At 39.4% G+C, this 11,213-nt stretch overlaps 1 protein-coding gene across 1 annotated transcript in view; it reads left to right on the plus strand.

The window, feature by feature from the left end:
• Positions 1 to 5,525, plus strand: part of LOC108574108 (chaoptin-like) — a gene marked incomplete at its 5' end in the record, with an annotated part of 49,123 nt that extends 43,598 nt beyond the window's left edge. The window contains 2 exons of the mRNA XM_017936627.1: positions 1,926 to 2,442; positions 5,203 to 5,525. Of these exons, the coding sequence (XP_017792116.1) occupies positions 1,926 to 2,442; positions 5,203 to 5,525 (840 nt within the window). The remainder of the gene's footprint in view (positions 1 to 1,925; positions 2,443 to 5,202) is intronic.
• Between the last annotated feature and the right edge of the window lie 5,688 nt (positions 5,526 to 11,213).

The following is an 11,213-nucleotide window of genomic DNA, read 5'->3' on the forward strand; positions in this document are numbered from 1 at the left end:
GAATAAGACATCTTATTGAACTTTGTGTCCGGGGCCGAGAAGACCCTTACTATTCTGTCGCTTCCAACGTCGCGGATTTAGCATATTATAATATTAGAACATTAGTAGTGGTTAGGTATTAGAATGAAATGTAACTATGAATTTACAAATAAAAAAGTAACGTAATTGTTTATTAGTAGATGATTCATCACATGCGCGTGTTCTACTGCTGTCAGAAGATCGTGAACAATTCTACCCACGCAATCCAATATTTGTGTTAAGGCATACGCTTCGGTCCTCACACGGAGCGGTATGTCGGGTATATTGACAGGAGTAGGTGGAACATGCGATGTATGACAATACACCGGACTCCACGTATGCAAGGGTGTAAAGACTTCGTGTGTCGTAATTTTTGATATGTATACCTCGAGCGGTAAAGGTTAGGGTACGTGGGTTTTGCTGATTCGCTATTAATGCTACTTTAGGAGAGGTATACTGAATATAGGCGAATGTAACTCTACAGGCCTATATTCTATTAAATAAACGTTTTAGTTGGCAATGCTTTACAGAGGTTTACAAAAACTTTGAATCTAATATGTTTTGATCGACTCTTGACTCGGCAAGAATCTTCCTTCTCGACTTGACACAGCGAGTACGCGGGAGAGTCGTAGACAGTACTGTCTAGTTGACATTACACAGAATAAGTACAATGCAACGTAAACTTGAACTGCTCGGAAAGGAATTCGACCCGATCTTTTGCCCTATCTCTAGGACTTTCCAGGGCGGTGCGCGATAGACTAAATACCAGGCGCCGCGCGTTTCGAGTAGGCTACATACGTAACATGTGTATGCATCTTTATATGCAAATTTATTAAAAGAGGATTTTTTACATCTGTTGATTGTAACATCTTTGATGGTTGGTCACATCTTTGATCATCACCTCTGATTTTTTATACGGTCGGTATCCCAGAACGTTGGACACAAAAATACATTAGGTGCAAGGTCTATCCTGTACCTAGTATATGCCTGTTTAAACTACTGTTGTATTTAAACCAGACGCTGATAAAAGAACAGGAAAATGAAGATTATTTAATCGCCTTGCCCTCTTATTTGCGTTGGCGCGTAAGACCAGCACTCAATAGCACGGACATTAATTTCCAAATGTCTCATACACGATAAATTGTTGTTGCAAAGGAAGCCTCGGGAAATGTATTAATATCTTTTAAAATTTAGAAAAGTAAAAAGTAAATATTTTTTGTTGCTCCTGAATAATAATAATAGTTTTCTTTATTTTAAAGAATTACTTATAATGTCCAGAAATTTCTGACTGTAATGAAAAATAACGCCACCACACACCGACAGCCACCATTTCCGCGCCTCGAAAATCAGTAGGTGGCTCATTTATACCGACTGCTCACGCCAGGCTCGATCGTCGCCTATTGTTTATTCTATCGCTATTAGCTGAATAACAACGAGATGTCACAATTTCTCCTACATCTCTCACTTCTAAGCCTTAAGGCACGCCTGAATTCTCAAGTTTAGGTTGCCGGACAGAACATCATTTTATGTACAATAAAGCGTGTGTTCCCCTTTTCCGCTTTCAATATTGTAGTTCTGACTGCTTGAGTGAAGGATAATCTCTATTCAAATATTTATCATTAATTCAACTATTACTCAAACAATACAAAATTTTATAACGAGCTAGAAAATATGTGCAGTAATTCATTAAGGTCAGATTTGTCTCGCAAATAACATAATATAAGATGGGAGTGAAATAATATTTCCAATACAAAAATACTATTAAAATTGCGTATACGCGTAGCATTACTAAGGTTAGGGCATTATTTTCACTCCAGTTGATGTATGAATAAAAAATGTTACTTTCGATATTCTTTTTACGCAGTTTCAAACATTTAACGTGAGTTAATAAAAGAAAATTTATTCAGGAACTGACAAAGGAGAGTTTTTCGGGTTATCCAAGATTAGAAAAATTGAACTTAAGAAATCTGAATAGCACCAAGTCAGTAGATAAAGACTGTCTTCGCGTGTTGAAGTATTTGAAACACCTTCGAATTCAAACGTGGCCGGAAGCAGATGGCTTTCATCTTCGACATCTGTTAACTGGATTACCGTTGAGAACCGTGGAGATTCAAGTTACGGAACATTTATTAAAACATCAGATACAAAATGCTTTTACGAAACAGTTAAGAGAGTTAACGATATCTGGAAGCGACCTCGAAGTGATTTCTTCGGAAGCATTTTCTACTATCGAAGGTGGCGAATTGATATTGAGAATAAAAGATACTCGAGTTCATAGGCTGCAGTCGGATATGTTTCTATCTTTAACGAAGAGACTTTCTCAATTAACATTGGATTTGAGGAATAATCATATTAATGAACTCAGTCCTTCAGTTATTTATGGAAATCTTTCATGGGAAAGCGTTGGGACCAATATGGTAGCTGGTGAGTAATGATCTCGAGTTATGTAGTGTATAATAAGTTAAATTTTTTTTTATATTACAGCAACAAATCCTGAGTAATTCACTCAAATCGTTCTACTGTTAAGATTGGTTCTGGCGAACGCACCCGCAACTTCTTGGTTATCACTTTTTAAGGTTTTCCCCATGGGTTATCGTCCAGCGTTTCCACGAACTCCGCCCATCGAGTTTCCTTACTATTCCTTATTTTCAGTTCTAAAGACTTTCTTTTTGCGCAAAGATCTTTCGTCAAGTCCTCATACTCCGCATTACTTTTCCTAGCCTTTTTAAGCTTTTGCCTTGATTTATTAGCCTTCTTCCTTCGGGCCGCTTTTTCACGTCCACTCGGCTTTCTGATTTTCATCATCTCGTGGCACTCCCTGTGGGTGGAGTTATGCCAATGTTCCATTATGGACTCCGCGCCACCGATCTCCGCCATCAATTTCTCGTATTTTTCGAGGAAAAGTTCGTCGTTCTACTGCGGACATCAAGTCCATTCGGAGCCCTTCTACTCAGTTCATCAGTTTCTCCATCATGCATGACATACCTGCGGTCCGAGGCAGTATATAGCCCTAGAACCGAGTTTTTCACTACCCTCTGCAACCTCTGCACCCTCCTCTATTGAAGGTATATTCGCCAGCCGTGTGTACGAACACATATCGCAGTCTCTAGGCTCCATCAACACAAAACCGCATTTGTCTGTGCTATTGGATTCCCAGGCTACCGACTGTGCGTCGAAGTCGTCCATCACTAATTGTTCAGTCACTTTCCCCGTGCACCAATATCTCTTGTACTCTGTGATACTAATTTTTGGAGAGATGTAGCAACTGATCAGTCCGAAGTCTCCCACGGTCACTTCCAAAAAGACCTTGGGTTCCGGCACAATCGCCGTGTCCCCGTTGGAATCCACGAATCATTCGTCCACAGTCTTATTGGGTTCAGACGCTATCGCGACGTCGACGTTCAACTCCCTCATCGCTTACTTCTGTTAAGATTTATCTGTAATATCCGCATTATCTTTGTCGTGTTGCCCGTACTACATCACGTGTCTGTACTCGCGTTTGCCGGTCTTCTCGCAGACCGCACACCGGGGTTGCTTGGAGCAGTCTTTCGTCCAGTGACTTTTCTGTCCGCACCTCCAACAAATATCCAGATGTCTAACTCAAGTGCCCCATTGCCTGTCATCTGAAACACTTCACCATTTTTGGAGCTCGCCTAACTCTTGTTACGACCAGTCTCACCTGGAGTTTGTCCTTTTTCTTACTCTCTGCCAGGGCTTTCAATGGGGTCCCCAGAAATGCCCTTTTCATTCCGAAGAAGTCGCCACGTAGTGACCGTACTACAACGTCTTTTCCCGGAATGGTTTATGCCCTCGCGGCGCTTCTCCTTACCTGTTCGGAGTAAACTGCCGACCACGTGTCATTTGTTTTGAGAATATCTGCGCTTCCCATGTCTTGACCTGCCCTATACTCGCTAATGCCACAAGGATAGCTCGGTCACAGGAATATCTGTAATTGTTAATAACTAAGAAACGAAGCCTCAAACGCTATATTTTATTCTTGATTTTCATCTTATTCTGGCTTGTAGAATCATCCCTTATATTTTCGACCAACTGTTACCGAATACCCTGTATAAAGGAAAGGGTGGTCATCATATTTCACTTGATTTTGATAACTTAACAAGAAAGTGTTTCAAACAAAAGTTCATTGGTACCAAATAAAAATTTATTGATGTAAAGAAGACCTTTGAATGTATCTTTTTTTCATAAAAAAATTGGAGTTATCTTGTATTTTTTAAATAGCACCACATACATATTTCTCTTCATATTCTTACATACTCGTATATCCTATTAAGAAAAAAGATTAATTTTGATTTTGTGGTTTTAATGATTGAAGTATTGTCAAAATATTTGAATGAAAAATTCTAAACATAACTAGATATTTTTAGTATTCTCTTATTTCTGCAAGCGTCATGAATTCGGACATCTGTGGACACTCTGGTTCAGTCTTGAATTAACGATTTTGAGCTTTATTGACATGATATGGCTCGAGACACCGCCGATTAACATTATTTGTATTACACTTGATTGTTTTTTCTGATCTGGTCGTTTTTCGCCGGGTGGTGATTTAAATTACCTCGTTGAGGGTGAGTTCGCGGGGGTAAGACACGCAGATGAGTCAAGTTGATCATCGGAGTCGATTTTGGCAAGGGTGGCTGTCGATTTACGCGATTGGCCGAAAATTGTAGGCGAAGATTTTTAGAAAACCTGACTGCCCCCTCGTTAATGATCACCATCAGGTACAGAAGGTACCATCAAGGGACTCACGCGAAATATTCCGCGTGTCTCGAATAATGACCGTAGCAACTAATAAACTTAGGAAGAACTTCAACTCTACTAAAGCATACTAAAAAATAATAAAACTGGAACGGTAAATGTTAATCTCTAGGTACGCACTTGCTACGAAAATATTTGGCTTCAGAAAGGAAAATTGAAAGTGTTCATCATCTTCATAAACTTATTGTTGCTACGAAATGGTTCAAAGTTCTTTGAATAAAACAGTGTGACTCACGGTGACTCTGGCCCGGTCTGCGCGGCATATGACGAGCCGAGAAATGACCCCCAGAAGGGTGAGGTGTTGGGACGCAACACTTACATATATCAACTAAAGCTTATTTTTAACTGCGTATCGGGTGCTCCAAATTTCGCATTTATGTACTTACGCATAACTACGTTATTATTTTCCAGGTGGGCTGCAAGTATCAGGAAACCCTCTAGAGTGTGATTGTGAAATTGCTTGGCTCAGCTTATGGTTGCGACGATGGCTTCGAGAATCCCGGCAGATCCATACAGCTTCTCAGTCGGATGCTAGACAGTTAAGAACACTAGCAGGAAGAGCTGTTTGCACCGAAACTACTCCATCTTATTCGTCTGACAAAATTCTGTTGACATTAGGAACCCCACATACCGCTTGTCAAGCCTCTGCTCTCAGTTCGGGTAATTACGAGAGACTAGCTACCACCTGGTTGGCTGTAGTGGACATTATCCTTCTAGTAATAGTGGCCTACTGAATACATTATTTGCTCATTTAATAAGTCGATTATTATTTTACTATTTTTTAGATATTTATGTTCGATTTTCATTCTTTGACTACAGACGTTAACTGATATGGTAAAATTGTAATAGAACGAATTGTACGATACGCAAATTTTCCATGTAAATAAATATTATAAACATTTATTACTCATTTTTATTGGGAATTGACGTATATTGTATATTCAGAATTTAATACTTTGTCTAAAATTAGCATTAAAATTAATAAATATAACTAATAACATTATAACAATTATCCTTTTTGATTTCTGAAGATGAAGCAGTATGAAATATTATTTTTGATAATACAAGAAAATAAGTACATTCACCATTGCTACCTTGCGTGAATAATTATGAAGAAATGTAGTGTTGAAGTTTTAATTAATTTCATTTATTAGTTTTGAAGAAAGATGTGATTTATTTAGATCTATTTCAATGAAGTTGAGAAAAGCGCATTCCTTCATATCATCTGTATAACTTGACACTGATACCCTGAAATGATCGTCATGAAGAGCTTGTTGTGTACCGTGCTCTTATTTGTTCGGTTATAAGGCGTCACGGTCTTTTTTCAACTCAATGCGGAATGCGATGAAGATTGTAATGAAAATGTTCAGTGTGCTTTTTGTTCGGTTATAAGTTGCTTTATTGTGGAGCCGTGGTTCGGCTTCTTGTTACAAGGCTCCCTTTTTGACTGATTCTATGTTAAACGGGGCTGCTTATACAGGGTGTCTCGTAACTCCTCGAACACCCGGAAATGGGGGGTTGCTGGGGTGACTCTGAACAACTTTTTCGTTTACCAAAATGTTGTTTGAAGCTTCATTTTTGAATTATTAACGAAAAACACTGGCCTATCAGAGCGCGCGTAGAGCCCGCGCCCAGGCACGGGAGCGCTGAATCTCATCCGCGCGCGATCGTGAACAAATGCGTACTTCTCGGTTATCGATCGCTGTCAAAAAATTTTAACTTTGCACCGCTATTTTTATAAGGCTTAGAGAAATGGTTTTCTGCCGTCATTTCCACGTTTGTATAAATTTTTGAAAAAACTGCAATTAGTCGGAATCGTGAAGAAAATAGCGAAGGTCTGAAAATAGCCTCTGTTCTCCGCCCCTGAGCGCTCAGAGTCACCCCAGCAACCCCCCATTTCCGGGTGTTCGAGGAGTTACGGGACACCCTGTATATATCTTTCCGTAGCTGTTAGTGCCCGTGATAGTTTCAAAATCAACTTTCGGACTTGGGTTGTACTTGCACGTGGTGTGCCGACTTTTATTCAAAACCTTCTCGAAGGACCACCCAGTTATACTGGGACTAGTGAGATCGAGACAATTTTAGCTGGTTGCTACTTGGTGTTTGTTGGACGACTGAATGTCGACGTCGTTCCTCGGACGTCCGTTGGAGAGTTTTTAGTTAGAACACGCTGATTGGTTAAATAGTTAACCATTACATTTAAGCTGTAGGTTCGAGGAAAGGACCAATCAACGCCTTTCTCGAAGTAAGGTCCTAAGGCCCCTTCCTGAGCTTCTATTGGCAGGTATAGACCGGCGCCACAGGTCAACGTGGGGGGTCATAGGTCGCGTCAATGTTCCGTGTTTGAGGACACGACAGAGTTGGTTATCAGTAGTAAAACTATAAGTTATGGTTGGTATAAACGGTTCGAGTTCTTTAGGAAGAGTTTCTCCCAAATTGAGTTAAACTTTTAGTAAGGATGTAATTTTCATTGTTTTAATTAATTAATTTATTGTTATAAACCATATGTGCTTTGTATGGTATACATTTATGTTAAATTAAAAATTACATTTGAAAGTAATATAGCAATTGTATCAAATGCAATTCTCAAATATAAACGAAGGTAGTTGTTGCGAGATGCGCCCTTTTTCCGACTCGGGTGTCAGAGTAACGCCGTGATGGTGGAATTTCCTGACTCATGCGACTTTCGGTGATCCACGAGGGAAACGTCCACTTCGCCGGGCAACTTAATCGGCCGGCGACTGAATCTGTTCGCAAACCACGAGCTTCAGAAGGAAGCTGATCGAGTCTGTACGAGAACGATCGAGTGTTTTTCCCGGTGTACGAGTTTTGATTTTGGTCAATTTACTACGAGTTTTTTTGCCGGTGTACGAGTTTTGACTTTGGTCTATTTACGGCGAGTGTTGAAAATGTTCTTTTTACGGCGAGTGTTGAAAATGTTCTGTCTTTTTCGGAGGACGATTCCTCCTGAGGGAAGCGCGATTTCCCTCTCTACGCTTCGAGGCTCCGATGGGGGTGAAGCACAAAATTTGACCTAATTGGTCGACTTTGTCTCCACACCATCAGAGATAGAAACGAGGGAAGGGGCACGCGTACCACCATGCACTTCCGTGACTAACGCGAAGTGCTCGGTTTTCTCGATACTTTATGGCAGGGCCTGGCTGGTGTCTCGAGAGATTAGCCCTGACGGGGCCATGCCACAAGTGCCGAGACTTGACCGTTCGACGCTTCAAAAGGGACTTCTATTATTTTCGCGCAGTGTTACGACCGTCGAAGTTTTTGTCAAGGTTTACGTACCTTGCGTAAGAACTAATTAAAAATTACATTTGAAAGTAATATAGCAATTGTATCAAATGCAATTCTCAAATATAAACGAAGGTAGTATGAGTATACAATGTTTAATTTGTGATAATATCACATATTCTAATTTTACAATCTTCACTGAAAATAAATATGTATAATTGTTCCTCCACTGTACTTGATTTAATAAAAGCTACACTCATATCGTATCGTTGATAATATTTGTATTTGAGAAACAATTCAAACAAATTTTTCCATAGAATTTTGTATATAAATAATGTGATTTAAGTATTTATTAGATATTTGATCTACAATAACAAGAACTTTCTGCATTGAAATACATTTGTGACAGGGAAACATTTCAGTTATAGTGATAACAATGATAAGATTATTAATTTACGATTTGCAAAGACCTTCACGATTTATTTCGTATTTCATGTATTTCTTAGGGAACGTGCAAAAGTATAAACATGGTATCACATATCTGTTTTCATTCAATTCATTGTATACCGTTGCTAAAAACGAAAAAATGTGTTACATTCTATGTGTAATACTCAATAAATTATTTTAATCTATTGTACCCCATGATTTAACGTAAAATATAGCAGTATTAGCCGTTCCAGTGACAACTTAGCTCGCGTGTTTATACTTTTGCTCATCACTGTATGTATACAGGGTGTTCAGCGTAACGGTCGCTACGATTTTTTAGGCAGTTCTGGCGGTACGAGAAGAAAATGCTTGAAATAAAAAAAAAATCAATACTCGATCATCGTATGAGTATACAATGTTTAATTTGTGATAATATCACGTATTCTAATTTTACAATCTTCACTGAAAATAAATATGTATAATTCTTCCTCCACTGTACTTGATTTAATAAAAGCTACGCTCATATCGTATAGTGGATAATATTTGTATTTGAGTAACAATTCAAACAAATTTGTGCATAGAATTTTGTATTTAAATAATGTGATTTAAGTATTTATTAGATATTTGATCTACAATAACAAGAACTTTCTGCATTGAAATACATTTGTGACAGGGAAACATTTCAGTTATAGTGATAACAATGATAAGATTATTAATTTACGATTTGCAAAGACCTTCACGATTTATTTCGTATTTCATGTATTTCTTAGGGAACGTGCAAAAGTATAAACATGGTATCACATATCTGTTTTCATTCAATTCATTGTATACCGTTGCTAAAAACGAAAAAATGTGTTACATTCTATGTGTAATACTCAATAAATTATTTTAATCTATTGTACCCCATGATTTAACGTAAAATATAGCAGTATTAGCCGTTCCAGTGACAACTTAGCTCGCGTGTTTATACTTTTGCTCATCACTGTATGTATACAGGATGTTCAGCGTAACGGTCGCTACGATTTTTTAGGCAGTTCTGGCGGTATGAGAAGAAAATGCTTGAAATAAAAAAAAAATCAATACTCGATCATCAAAAAATTACAAAAACAAAAATTGCGAAAATATTTTTTCCACAAATAATCGGAGTCACCTGCATTCTTTAAAATAGCACTGGCAGTGTTAGGTCACATGGCCATGTGCTGTTGTGGGTTGCAAGGTTGTTGATCATTGTCCGGGGTTAAGTTTGTATCCTGGGACAGTCATATATTATATGGTGCACTGTATCCCTTTGTCCGCATAACCGTAACCCTGTTAGGTGAAGTTTCGCAGGGACGGGAGGCTTGTCTTAATTGGCCGACCCGCGGGGATGAAAATCCCTTAAAAAAATCCCTAGCCCCAAGCTATGGTGCGTGGTGAGGAAGGTGCGTCCAGGTCCTGCACATTAGGGCGTGGCTGTGGGAGCACCAGTCGCTAGCGCACAACCCCCTGGAAGTAGGCGAATCCTGGGGTGTAAGAGCCTTACTCAGGCAAGGGCAACTCTGCCTGAGCGGACTATATTAATCGACCGACCCCTAACGTGGGAATGTTATGGATGCATCTTTTTTTAATACTAGTAGGAATTTTAGCTTTAATTTTAGCCTTAGGGACAGACAAAAAATAGGGGGAACTGTTGCGGAAACGGTAGGAGAGATAGGAGTAGGAGAGAAAATCAGAGAAAATGTGAGAATAGTTAAAGAAATATTAATGACAACGGATAAATTTATGGAAATTTATACCAGTAGCGGGAACTTAAATAAGGAGGAAAAGAAAGAGGCGGATAAGGAGATTGAAAAAATTAAAGAAAAGTTGGAAACTCTATTGAGAAACAACAGGATGGGGGTGCTTGTGGAATGGCCCATGAAAATACAAACAATAACCCGCATAACCGTAACCCTGTTAGGTCAAGTTTCGCAGGGACGGGAGGCTTGTCTTAATTGGCCGGCCCGCGGGGATGAAAACCCCTTAAAGAATCCCTAGCCCCAAGCTATGGTGCGTGGTGAGGAAGGTGCGTCCAGGTCCTGCACATCAGGGCGTGGCTGTGGGAGCACCAGTCGCTAGCGCACAACCCCCTGGAAGTAGGCGAATCCTGGGGTGTAAGAGCCTTACTCAGGCAAGGGCAACTCTGCCTGAGCGGACTATATTAATCGACCGACCCCTAACGTGGGAATGTTATGGATGCATCTTTTTTTAATACTAGTAGGAATTTTAGCTTTAATTTTAGCCTTAGGGACAGACAAAAAATAGGGGGAACTGTTGCGGAAACGGTAGGAGAGATAGGAGTAGGAGAGAAAATCAGAGAAAATGTGAGAATAGTTAAAGAAATATTAATGACAACGGATAAATTTATGGAAATTTATACCAGTAGCGGGAACTTAAATAAGGAGGAAAAGAAAGAGGCGGATAAGGAGATTGAAAAAATTAAAGAAAAGTTGGAAACTCTATTGAGAAACAACAGGATGGGGGTGCTTGTGGAATGGCCCATGAAAATACAAACAATAACAGGAAAGGTAGTAGTAGCAAAATGATATAGCAAACTATTAAAGGAAGAAATGATTAAGGTTTGGACGGTAGGAGTAAATTGGACACAAGAAAGATTGGACACACGAAAATATATTACACGGGGGAAAGGCTGGGGTATTGGAAGTAGAAGAGATAGGAGGGCACGAGGAGAAAGGGTTTAGTAGGGTGGGGAGCAAGAGGGAAAGGGAAAATAT

The sequence above is a fragment of the Habropoda laboriosa genome, unplaced genomic scaffold, assembly GCF_001263275.1.
Source record: "Habropoda laboriosa isolate 0110345459 unplaced genomic scaffold, ASM126327v1 scaffold220, whole genome shotgun sequence".
NCBI lineage: Eukaryota > Metazoa > Arthropoda > Insecta > Hymenoptera > Apidae > Habropoda > Habropoda laboriosa.